The sequence below is a fragment of the Argiope bruennichi genome, chromosome 5 (genome assembly GCF_947563725.1).
Source record: "Argiope bruennichi chromosome 5, qqArgBrue1.1, whole genome shotgun sequence".
NCBI classification, from domain to species: Eukaryota; Metazoa; Arthropoda; class Arachnida; order Araneae; family Araneidae; genus Argiope; species Argiope bruennichi.
In genome coordinates, this window is record NC_079155.1 from 40,678,558 (window position 1) to 40,692,467 (window position 13,910).

The 13,910-nt window shown below is 31.6% G+C and overlaps 1 protein-coding gene across 1 annotated transcript in view; it reads left to right on the forward strand.

The window, feature by feature from the left end:
* The window catches only part of LOC129968248 (testicular acid phosphatase homolog), a 28,625-nt gene that overhangs the window by 468 nt on the left and 14,247 nt on the right, over positions 1-13,910 (forward strand). Inside the window, exons 2-4 of the mRNA XM_056082103.1 lie at positions 4,715-4,810; positions 6,015-6,095; positions 8,280-8,432. Coding sequence (XP_055938078.1) covers positions 4,715-4,810; positions 6,015-6,095; positions 8,280-8,432 — 330 coding nt within the window. The remainder of the gene's footprint in view (positions 1-4,714; positions 4,811-6,014; positions 6,096-8,279; positions 8,433-13,910) is intronic.

A 13,910-nucleotide genomic window follows, 5' to 3' on the forward strand; every position in this document is an offset into this window, starting at 1 on the left:
CGCTGTTGAACATTTCGCAAAACACGGCGCAAGACCGTTGTTGGCGATTTTTGAAAATTGCGCCAAGCAGGGGATTAAACTTCGGTCATACCCCCCCCCTTTCCCTAATTTAATCAAACTTTTGCATCTTCGTCGTTATATTTGTTTATTCTTTTGTCTTGTATGTAAGAGTTGGATGCTTGGAAAAATTTTAAAGTAAGTAATTTAATTTCATAAGTTTATAGGAGATGGAAAGTAGAGTATTTTATTATGTTTTGAAATCTTGACACTAATGCTTGATTAATGCTCGTTAAATAATTTTCAGAATTTTGCCAATGACACTTAATTGATAAAAACTTAACGAATGCTTAAATTTTAAGTGCAGAAAGCTCATGTTTTTTTTTTTTTTTTTTTTTTTTTTTTTTCTTCTTTCATATTGACATCTATTCAAAGTTCAGCCTATATACCTTTTAGTATATGTGTTAAGTAATTGAGGGATATGTATTAAATAAATGATTGATTAGTATTGTATTTAGTGTTTTTATAATTTAATCACACAATAATTTACATTTTTACTATCATTATTTTTTTAACATTTTCTTAGGGTTGAATGCATTTAACTTTTAAATTTTTGATGTGTATTTTAAAGCTTTTAAGATTGTGTACTGTTTTGAATTAATTATACACTTTTTAATAGTCTCAACTTTTAGATTCCCAGTGCGTTTTTAATGTTTTTAAGATTTGTATTTGCTTTTAATTATGATATGAATTATTATTGTCTTTAAGATTCATAGTTCCCAATCTCTAAATTCTTTACATGTTCTTAAATTGACTATTAAATTCCTAATGTGTTTTTATTGCTTTTATAATTCATTACTCCTGATTTTTATTTAGTGTAAGCTTGATGCACATTTTGCAACATATTCTGTAAAATTGCATCTTTTTACTATAATATTCATTGCATATTCTTTTAAATGAATCGTAAATCAATATTAAAAATGGAAATAAAATGTAAGAATGTGAAACAGGACAATCATTACAAACAATTACTTAGACATCGGCCTTTCATTCATACTGACATAATGATACATCTTCATAATGTTCTTTTCCCTTTCGGACTTTTCTTCGTTTTATTATTATTATTTTCTTTATCTCCAGCGTTTTTTCATTTTTGATTATATTATTTTTTTATCTCACATTTACATCGTTCTTTGCATCTTTCTACAATGGTCTACTATAGCATTTAGAGACAGCCCAAAAGTTAATGCCAGAATCTTTTTACTTCATTGTTCCATACCATTGGCAGAAAATTTTAGAATTCCTTGTGCAATCCACATTGATTTTATTTCTTGTTGTGATTAATATATACTTCCCCCCGTCTCAAATTCCGTTTTACATTGTATTTCTACTGTTACTATTAATTTACGATTTATTTCCTTGAATTGTAACTTTTTACACATTCGTTTACTTTTTAAAATCTTTTCTACCCTTTTTTTTTAAATGTGTTGGGCATTTTTCTTCATTTCTTCGGTTTACTTTTGACTTTTAATTTTGGTTTTGTATTCTTATAGTTTATATATTACTTCATATTTTATATATTATCGTATATTATTTTAACAAATAATTACAATAGGAATAATTAGATTGTATCATTATTCATGCCAGAACCTAGTAATCCCTTTCTAGCACTCTTATCAAGCTGAAATGGATGAAGTTGACTACGATTCCAAATTGAAAGCTTCTTTTGTTGATGGTACCTAATTAGATAAATATCTGGTAAATAGATTAACAACATTTGAAAACAAGGTAATTGCAAGATTAAATAGATAAACATTTTTAAAAATTCTCTTTCCTCACTGGCATAACAACCCCAGATATGCCCTCGGCTTCCTCAGAATTCCATTCTGCACCGCCCTGTTCTTGTCTAATGTTTTCCAATTGGTCACTTTAATAGTTTTCAAGCCTTTTCCAAGTAGTTATTCCACCTGAATAACTACCTGAGTTTTGCTCTTCTTTTTTTCGGGTACCAGATGGTTTAGCAAAAAGACTTGTTTTAGTGACTCGATTGTCATCCAATCTTAACAAATGCCCTAACCATTTAATTCTCTGCATTGCTGTAAATTTTAAAATGTCTGGCTCTTTAAATAGTTTGTAAATTTCCGATTTGGTTCTACTCCTTCAATAACTTTGGTATTTAATTCCACCAAATATGCTTCTTAAAATCCCTTTTTTAAATGGAGCAAGAGTCTCTTTATCGCTCTCAATTCTTGTCTATGTATCAGCATCCTACGTTAGAACGGGACTAATCAAAAGTTTTGTAAATGAACAATTTAGTTTTTGTGATAATAAAAATGGAATTTTTAAGAGATATTATGTTTAAAATAATAAATATTTTCTAAGCAACTTATAATAATTTAAACAATTTTCGTAAAAGGTTTTACGAAAAACCGTTAACGAAGTCAACGGTCTATGTGATCACTTTTTATTACTTACTATCTAAAAACATTAAAATTTACGGAGTATATCATTCACTTTAGAGAATTATTCACTTTAATGGTTGAGTTATCTTTTTCTTAGCTGCTGTTATCATATTTATTATTATTGAATTGAATTTTTCAAAAGCAATCTGCCATTTCAATTCTTCGAAATGAATATACTTATTGAGATTCCTCTAAGTATGAAATTTTAAATAATTTAACTCAAAATGACTGGAATTGTTAGAAAATAATTAAGGGTTTTGTATCATTTTTAATACTTTTAATTACTTCATTGACTAATACTATTTAGTTTTACCGCTCACACAGAATACTTACTGGAAGACACGAATCGAAGCATATATTGAAATATAAAATAAAAATAATAAATCTTTAAAAAAATCTTATAATTTTGATCATTGTTAGTCGAAGATAATCTGTGAAAAATATTAATTACTATATTATATAGAAGACTCATTAAATTAACATTTTCTAACTAAACAAATTATAGCTTTTTCGAATAATCTTCATCGTAGCATTGTTTGTCTAAACTACAGAATCATAAATAGCATTTTGATTTCTTCTAATGAAAATGCATATTTCAGAAGTAAGCAAGACCATCCTCAAGTTGAAAATTTACGCAGCATATTTTATATTTACAGTTTAGGCAGTATGTAATTTATACTTATTTCATTGGCATAAAATATCTTTTGTGTATCTAATCGCAAATTTTGATATGTAGATATATGAATTATTATAATAATTATAATATATTCTTTAATACATAAACATAATAATTATAAAACATATTTTTATGTTATTATATAAATATAATAATTATGACACTTTTTTAATATATTAATATAAAAAAACTATAAGAAATTTAATGCATTTCAAAAATGTAATAGCTGAATTTCACTATTAATACTTACTTTTCATTGATTTTACATTTATATCGATTTTATATATTGGAATCTAATGCAGACTAATTTTCAAAAGTTTTGAAAATAATTTGTTAGACAAAAATTGATAGTAAAAATATAATTAAATCTATAAAGGAACAGTTTTACTTATTTAATTTTTGTTTATAAATTTTTAACACTTATATTAATAGTAAATATTATCCACAATAATTATAATGAGTATATTATTACCTTTCTTGTTATACGATTTTTTTAATTAGAAATAATTCGATTATTAGAAATGTTTGCATAGACTTCTCAAAGTATGGTGCTTGGAGAGTTGATGAAAGAAAACGCTGAGACGACCAAGAATTTTTGAAAGTTTTTAATAAAATATTTCAAATTTTAAAAACGATTTGTTTTAATTACCATTAAGAAAATATCTTTTTGGCTAATAATTCGAGAATATGAAAAAATTACGGAAAATTTTATTCTAAATTAATTAACCAAATTTTATTTCCTATTTTAAAAGCACTGTCATCAACACTTTATATGCCACGACCAAGGCCATCTATTGAAGCTAATTTAACTCCCAGAGTTTGTATTCTGTACTATTTAAACATGATTTTTTTAAAAGAAAAATTAAATATGTAATTTTTATTTTTGAGAATACCTCTACTTAAGAAATATTACACACATTTAAGAGCTCTGTTTTACAATTTTGTTGGCTTCAATGTGCGTTATGTGTAGTGATGTGTATTCAAATACTTTTTTTTTCACTTTCTTTATCTGATTTTTTATTAAAAAGGATGCTATTTAAGCAGTATTAGGACTCGATTTTCCGTATTGGTTTAGAACATTTGCTAGTTTTTCTCGGTAACTATAAAAAGTGGAGGCGCATAGACGAGAATGAGCAAGTAGTATTTGAACTGAATTCAAGTGAAAAGCAGAGCAAGACCCCTCTGAAAAAAGATTTTGCGCGAGTTCTCAGAATGCTTTGTGTTTTTGCGGATGTTTAATGGCGATTAGCTGCTTGTGTGCTACTGTTTACTGCAAATGCTGCTGTTCCATTATCTATATTTAATGTTTTCCTATATAATAAAGCATCGTTACCGTTATCATGCTTGTCTGACTTTTTATAATTATACCCACCAGATGGAATTTGTAGTCTTCCATAACAATATCATTTCTTGCAAATGGCTAGATTTTGTTATTTGTTTGAAAATTTTAGAATCTTATTGAAATTTTTAAAAAGGAAATAAAATGATATTGTTATGGAAGACTGCAGTTAACGGATTAAATTAAAATGAATCCTAAAATGAATGTTTATATGAATTAATTTCTTATTTTCCTTTTCAGCTTTTTCGACACGGGGATCGAGCTCCTACCTTCTTATACCCGACTGATCCAAATTGTGAAGAAAACTGGCCCTTGGGATTGGCAGAGCTAACAGAGGTAAAAAAAAAATTATTATTTGTGTGAAATTAAAACGGAATACAAAGCGAAATTACAATTAAATTGGAGCAACATGATTACTTGCTTACAGAAAGTGAAAAATATCAAAGTATTTCACCACTACTGCCTTTATTTTCCCACAGAACTAGAGGTGGTTCTCAAAACACGATATCGCATCTCATCATATAGATCATTGAATACCTGAGAAATAGTAATATACAGAGTGATCAAGAAATAACAGGTGTTCGGAGCCCTGTAGCGGGTTATATGCTGGACGAAATATAACAAAGTTTGGCCACCATTCGCATTAAAGTATGCGGTTTCAATTTGTCAAGAAAAAAAAAAGTATTACCAAAAACGCCGATAGGGAAAATTCTGGCGCTATCTGGCTTCATTATGTAATTTGCACATACGGGTACTTTGTGACATGATATAGAGGATAATAGGAAGGGTCACAGGAATTCAAGTCATTTTGCAAGAATTCACCCGTCGGTGACTTTATCACTACATGAATAGGCCTTATTAGTCAAACTGTTTTATCAGCGAGATGAAAATGAGTGTTGCTCTTCATGATTACCGGCGGTTAAAACAGTTAAGTAGAGGACAGATGACCATAACTAACTTGCTAAGAATTGTAGAAAAGTTTGAAACAACAGGAATTTTTGGTGTGCAACTAGGCCAAAGGACGTAAATGTATCAAGCGGGAACAAGTTGAAGAAGTTGCAAAAGCCGTTATGGATCAGGCGATAGCTAATAAGCAGGGTACCAGCAGAGCACGTTCAATATCACGACAAACATATATCCCGTTCTCGACGGTGCAGAAGATATTGCGTAAGATTCGGAAATTTTATCCGTATAAGATAACACCCATTCAAGAATTTCTCCCAGAGGCAAATATGATAAATCGGAATCGCATACTTTAATGTGTATAGTGGCCGAATTTTGTCGCATTTCGTCCAGTACATAATATGCTACAGGGAATAGTTCATGAACTTTTTTTTCATATCAAGACATTATTGGAATATCGTAGAATAGTATTTCTCATAATGAATTTACAGGTAAATATTTGTTGTCCAGTAACTAATTATTAATCAAAATCAAGAAGTATTTAAATTTTAAAAAAAATTACACGAGAACAAAAGAGAAATTTAGAATTATTAATAAAATTTCTATGATCACTTAATCTTCTTTCTTTTTATTTCAGATTGGACGGAAGCAACATTATGCAGTCGGGAAATTTCTTCGCTATTTATACAAGGATTTTGTTACTTCAAATCCGAGAGAGGTAAGTGAATTAAGTGAATTAATCGACTTCGATTCATTCTTATTTAATTATATTTTGCTAGAAGATATGACCGTCTAGACAGACTATTATTCTCTTAATAATATATCTAATTTTCAAAGATTTGCTACTGAAAGTTGTAGTAGGTATTCATAGGGAAAATATATAATATTATGTACATTTTCTATCCAAAAAATAATGAACACTCAAATCGAAACTAATCCTTAAATCGAACAAATAGTGATCCACGAAAAAAGCACAATATCGAATACAAAATTTAAAAAAAAAAAAAAAATGCTAACAGAAAATATTAACAATAACTTTCAATTTGGTTTGAAGGAAAAATATAATGAATTGCTATAAATATAAAATAACAAATATGTCAGATCTCAACACAGTAATCTTCGCTATTTGTTCATGCTTATGATGATTTGCACATCAGTAAATAAGTCAATTTATTCATGAAATAATCTGTCTCATATGCTAGATTCCAAAACAAAAGTTGGGGTTTCGCATCTTATAATGAGACAGATCAAAATGACTTTTATTTTATTGGGGATTGAAATACTCTCATTATGTTGATAGGACATACCTACTTCTGAAAAGACTTGCCCATATTTTCTTCAATACTTGCTTACTAATGATGTGGCTATGGGAGGATATGAATGCGTATGTAAAAGAACATATTGTTATTTGTAAATGGAACTTGCCACATTTTCTGACAAGCGCTTTTCCTAAATTCTCTGTTCTTCACTTAAATTTGTTTTTAAAAACTCCAAAGAGAGTGATAACTGCCAACGCGAGAAGGTAGAGTTCCCATCTTCATTTAAATAACTGTCACTGTAACCCTACAGATCTGCCTGCAAAAGATTTCAAATTAAACCAAAAGAATATCTGGTGACACTCAGGTTCAAATCACCTTTTCTGCAACCGCTATGTATGAAATTTGAACGCTTTCTGGCGCCCTTTTTCAGTAATTCACATCACTATGGTTATTATATCGATTTATTATTTTTTGGCTATTATTTGAAATCTAAAAATTTCTCGAACATCCTATTTAAGCGTGAATATAAATTTGAGTTAATTTATCTCCAGCTCATTTTGCCAGAAGATTTATGTCATTTATAAATATTCTTTCTAAAATGTAGGTTACTTTTTTTTATTTATTTCTTAGTTAAGATAACGTTCAATGCCTCATTTTAAATGCTTCATAGGGTCTTTTTCTTATATTTTTATATCCTCTCGAATTAATTAAATGCAAAAAATCTTTATTTTATCTTTTTCTCTTTTCCTCTGTCTTATCCAGGCGCGTGATCAAATGGAATATTTTACTTAACCAATTTTGACACTTTTGATAATAATTCTGTTACGGAACTTCAATCCTACTTGGTCCATAAAGTTACCGGTTCGCTTGTAGTGGGTATATAGTGTGAAAACGATCAGCAGACCTCAATAATGAAGAATGACTTTTATTAATACGAACACAAAAATACCCAGACAACAAATATACAGCCGAGACGAACACCTGCTACACACTACAATAAATAGTAGCCCACAAGTAGCATTCGGTAGTAATAACAACCACAGTACTCAAAGCAGCCAGACAGAATTCAACAGGAGGGAATCTTCGTAGCTTCCCTCTACGGTCTCTTCAAACACCTGCAATTCTCGACTGTCTCCTCACTTTAGCTGTATCCAACTGCCGACTCACTACTACACGACTGGCTACACCTCACACGAATCGATGCTGCTTCTACAATAAACACCAAAACTCGGCCCACAGCTCAATTCAGCAATCACTCTTCGCTGGATTGATTCAAATATTCGCCGTTGACTCTTTCCACGATTCAGTACACAACCACCTTCGGCTTGAGACTGCCGTCCTCTTATAATTCTCGGAGGCGGGCAGAAGAGTTTCTGGAACAATCAGGCATATCTCAATTCCTGTTGGCTCAATAGCAAAAATTCTAGAAGTTTCTAATATTATCTATTCTCCAAATTCGTCGCTAAGCTCTGGAATCACTGACTCGGCACCCGATCAGCATCCAACAGAGCTGATTATAAAACGGTCTTTCCAGTGATTGAATTAACAGTGCTGGGATGCAACATAACGGATTTGTAACAGTTCATATAGAATGTAAAAAACATAAAAAAATTCATAAAGAAATCCTCATGCATTTTTTTTAGGTCTATGTGAACAGTTCAGCAATTAATCGGTGCCTATCCAGTGCTGCTGCGAATCTTGCCTCCTTCTACGCACCCGAAGAAAAATGGAAGTTCGAAGAAGATCTCGAATGGCAGCCCATCCCCATTCATTACCTCCCGCCGAATATGGACAAAGTAGATATTTTCAATTTATTTAACATTTTAGTTCAATTCTACTATTTAATTAAAATAAATCATTCTTGAAACATTATTATTAACAATTTTAGAGCCATTTCCACATAAAGCAAGAAAGACCTAGTGTTCCAATAAATTATTTCTTGCACTGCATGCAATCAAACCCAAGTTCACGAATTTATTTTCAACTCGATGCTTTTCCGAGGACCGAAACATCCTTAATTAAGGAATTAATCCTTTATTTGGCAAGTCTGCTCAGGAGCAATTTATGTTTTCATTGATCTTGTGGGAGATTTATAACTCCAAATCTTTACATGGCTATTTTAAGCATGCTTTCATACAAAGTTTTCTGGTTATAATAATTAAAATATTATTACGAAATTTCCGGGTTCGTTTGGATAGTAGGAGTTATATGGTGTGGAGAACGCTCAATCAGCAGGCGGCAGTAGAAAAAGAAACAACGACGTTTATTTACACGAAGACACACAGGACAGCACAAGGACGACAGCTATATACAGCATAGAAGATGATTATCTTCAGCCGAGACGTGCAGCATACAACAAGACTCTACTGCAGACAGTAGCGCACAGCTTAGTTCAGCACTAGCTTAACTCCGTCGCTGCTCCGCTTATTTCTGGAAGGCCAGTTCTTTACCGTCGATTCCGACCACTCTTCTCTGTCGCTTCCGACTACTCAATTCACTACCACTCCCCGTCAGCTGCAGCTCCTTTTATAGGTCTCAGGAGGCGGGGCTCGAAGCCTCTCAACCAATCAGGAACGTTGGAGGCGTATCTCGGTTCCTACTGGACGGAATGGGAAAATTCTCGATGTTTCGGGTATAATCTATTTTTGCGCCGAAGTCGACAAATTCGTCGCCAAGTCGCCAAATGGTCGCCAAGCTCTGGGACCTCCTATGGAACCAACTATGCTGGGAAGCCGCATCACAGATTCGAAATAATATATTTCTAAAGGCTAATTGAAAATAAACTTGTAAAACGTATAAATATATTAAATATACTCTACTTAATGTGCACCTGAAATTTCTTTTACTATAATTGTTTACCATTTGCAAATTAAAAGATAAATATAATTTTTATAAGCAGATGTGATAAAGCGGAAATAATTTTCACTGACTAAATTTAATGTATATATTAATCTATTTCTACGCCAAAAAGTTTGCATTTTCACAAATATTTAGAAAAAAATGATGAAAAAAGCTTAAACACAGGATTTGTTACATGATAAACAAGATACTAAATAGATCAAATGGAGAAAAAAAACATAAATTAGTTTAGCCATTTAAAAGAATTGACTTCGATGATATGATGGAACGTTATTGTTCTAATACCATTTTATTTCTGCTTTTATATCTCTTGGCTACAATTGATTGTCTTTTTAAGTCATAGAGTGTTTAGCTCCAATTGTCCAATGTAGTTAGTCGTCCTTTTTATTTTAACGATGCCTATAAAGTAGTGCGGGATATATAAGTGAATTGCTTTGATTTATAGAAAAAAATATCTGAAAGTCTTACAGAAAATAGCAAAATTAATTACGATGTTTTAAAAGAAAAGTTATCAATCGTCTTTTCGTACGACATAAATACTCCGAAATATATTCAATATTTTTTCCACAGTGTTGTAATACTTTCATAAAGAATTTTTTTTTAAAGTGCTGATACTGTTTCTTAAAACAAGTACACAATAAGATAATTCAGTAACTACAAGACGCATAGAGATAAGTCAAATCAAATCAATCTCTTGTCAAATTTTGAATCAAATTCCTGAAACAGTTAGCCGTCTGTCGGTCTGTACTTTCGCAAGCATGTAAAGGCAATAACTTAACACACAATGATTTAAATCAATGAAATTCGGTATGTTCAGTTCGGACTACAACTGTAGCTCCGTGTCCAATTTTGGTATCAATCGCCTGCAAAACTCCTCAAAAATACATACTGTCGCGATAGATTAGGTAAAAAGGCAGGATTTACATTAAAGATCTATATTTCGTTGCTATTATTCAGCAATGCCATTCAAAGTATTCATGCCATTGCCCAAGATCCACAATTCCATGCGGATAAGTCAACCATCTAACTCTCCGACCCGCCACGAAGGCGCATGGATTAAAACCATAAAAACTGAATGACCGGACCGCCGCAACAGCAACATTGGCGGAAACTGTGGTTGAGTCCTAAGGGCCTTCACCATCCACGGTACAACCCTCCCCGAAGGAAGTACGTACCGTCATCGATGGGAGGAGTCAGATCCAACACCTATTAGTGTACCCTCCAGGGTGGCGAGATCCAAACACCATGCCTGAAGCATCTCATCCTCATTTCGAGGTGCAACCCCGGGGGTTATTCCATGCGGATAAAGGAGAGTAAGATTTTGATTGCAGAGAAGTAACATTATTAGCATTACAAAATCTATATTTCGTTACTATCGTTCAGTAATGCCATGTATTCGGTCCATTCCATTCAGTAATGTATTCGTTCCATTACCCAAGATCCACAATTTCATGCGGAGAAAGGAAAGAAAGATCTTGATTGTAGAATATGCAAAGAGGTTACGGGTAGAACACTCCTTCTGATTTAGTATGCAAGCACATATTTAATTTCAAAAGTGAAGGATGATTCAAAAGTGTCGGTAGAAATTACTTTGGTAAGTGCAATATAAAGGTTTCGTATTCAGTCATATTTTTTAATGAAAGGCTGTTTCTTAGTATGTTTCTGTCAAGCAAAGAGTTGTTCTCATAGGCAATGACAGTAAATTTGTTTCCTGTTTTTACGCATACGCAACAGAATATGCTGTGATTATGTTTGAAATATAAGCGAAAAAGTAACTGGTGTGATTGATGATCTAATTTTTCGTGTTTAATTACTATTATCAGTTGAAACCAGTTGAGCAGAAAAATGAATTGATATTCGTGGTGCAATTTTTATGATATTTTTTTAAAAATTATCACAAAATAATTATTGTGAGAAAAAGGAATGATTCATCCCGGTTAGATTCGTAAGAAAAAGCCGTTTATCATTATGATTTAATTTAATATTGCTGGCACAATAGATATTAATCTGATGATAGCTTTTTTTTTTATTGGGAACAAAATCGAGACTTTGCGTAAGATTAACTGGCGGGCTTCTCAATCAGTTTCATACAATTAAGCATTAATTTATTGCATTTTACAATTTTATATTTAATTTATTAATTTTTTTACATTTAATTTTTTTAAGTTAATTTCGGGATATGAAGAATTTAAAAACGTGTGAAAGTGATAACTTTATAAAAATAATTTTATAATTTAACATTTCAACCCACAATGAATAATAAATCAAATAAGAAAAAACTTAGTTGCTTCACAAGCTTGGAAAACAGAAGTTGGTATATAATTAATAGATTCTGATTACAATACGTGTGTTGTTGTTGTTGTTTGTTTGTTTTGTTTTTTTAGATATGTTTCTTAGATTTATAGCAAATATTATATTTATATCCTCATAATTTAACTTTTGACTTTTCGTGTAAACAAAGCAAATTTTTAAATGGCTTAATATATAAAATGTTCTTGATTAATGCTATATTTCAAGTAACCTTTTTATTCTTTTCAATCTTGAGAGAGATAATTCAGCAGATTCAACAATAATTGTTTAATTCAACAACTCTCCTTCAGAAGATTAACAAAGTCTAGAAATAATTCAAATCTATTATTTTTAAATAAATATTGTAAAATTTGTAATGCTGCGAACTTGAAAGACAAAACTCGACAATAAATTTTGATTCATTAAATTAATCGACCAATTAGTATCGTTTTACAAATTGATGTTAACTCCAGGCAGAGAGGAGGAGGGAGGCACCTCGAAAGAAGAACAAGAAGCTTCCGGTATGGTGGGTGGTTCTCGCCAGCCTGGAGGGTACACGAAAAGGTGGGGCCTCCATCGTCGACGTTACATACTTCCTTAGGGAAGGGTTGTACCGTGGCCGGTGATGGCCCTTAAGATTCAACCACAGTTCCCGTCAATGTGGCTGTAACGGCGGTCCTGTCATTCTGTATTTTCGAGGAGCGTCGGAGAGTCAGTAATATAACTTACAATGTGAGGTTTTTCGTAGAAGTATTTAAACTTACGATTAATCAGTCATATAATAACTTTATAATATTATTTTATCTCTTTTTATTTAATAGACTTTATCAGAACTATATAAACATGTGATGTTCATAAGATAAATTTCAAACTTTTATTTACAAAAATTAGAGTACTAATTATTATGGTTAAATTATATGAAATTCAGCAATATTCTTGAGATTCCTAGGCATCAGTTGATCAGTTACATTTTACTTTTACACTGAGTTTGATTGCTTCCTCGTGCAATTTTAGAGTAACTAAGACACTTTTGGATATCGCTTAGAGAAAAATCCATAAAACATCTAGTATTGATTGAATTATAAAACAAACAGCCGGTAAGTAAATAGCAAATCAATCCATCAGTTTTTGAATAACCATGAATAAGGAGATAAGATAATGGTACAATCAATACATCTCCTGTTTAGTTATGCCAAAGTCTTAATAGCTTGACCACTGAGTAACGTTTGACTGGAAGAAAACAGAAAAATAAGATGCACGAATATTCATTAATTACAATCAGATCAGCAATTATAATGATAAACTGTAGGTTATAAGTGTCTAAAATGAATAATAAAGGAAAATTGCAAAAAAGTGTTCAGTCAGCCTTACACAAGAGGTGCGTTACACAAGTGACTTCCTTACACGTTGTTTCAATGTACTTGCAAGACTGCCAGACAGTTTAAAAACTAAATATTGCATTAATGATACACTAATGGTGGGCACTTTCGAGGACTAAATATGTTGAATATTGGTAGCGCCTAAAGCAAAGTTACTAGAATCAGATCAATCTGACTTCAAAGATTTTACACAAATTACTTCGTTATACGCTTTCTGACCCATTAAAAGAACACTTGAGAACAACGGAAAACTGAATAGTACATTGATGGTAGATTCTTCTTCTTCTTCATGAGCACAACAGCCCTTTTGCAGACCTTGACTGAATCAACCACGCTCACTTTCCAGCGCTTTCTATTCCTAGCAAATCCCTTCCAGTACTTTATCCTCAGAACAGTCAGGACTCTTTTCACATCATTCAGCCATCTACACTCATGTCCAAAATTAAGGTCACAAAAATGTTTTTCAAAGTAATTCTAAATGGCAACAAATAAAATTTAAACAAATTATATTTTATATATTGTGAAGGACCGGTAACACGATGTTAACCTTTGTTGTGGGGAAAAATGTTGTTTAGCATTAGTTTTTGAGGATCTACTGAAATTAGACCACTTAGGCATCTGGGATTTTTACCTGCAATTTTGTGAATATTGCATTAAAACAAAAAATTTAACCTGTTTCCAATGAGAATGAGTTCTCATAATCGTTTAGACGATTCCTTGAGATGAAGAGCCGTTGGCTGGCTTGAA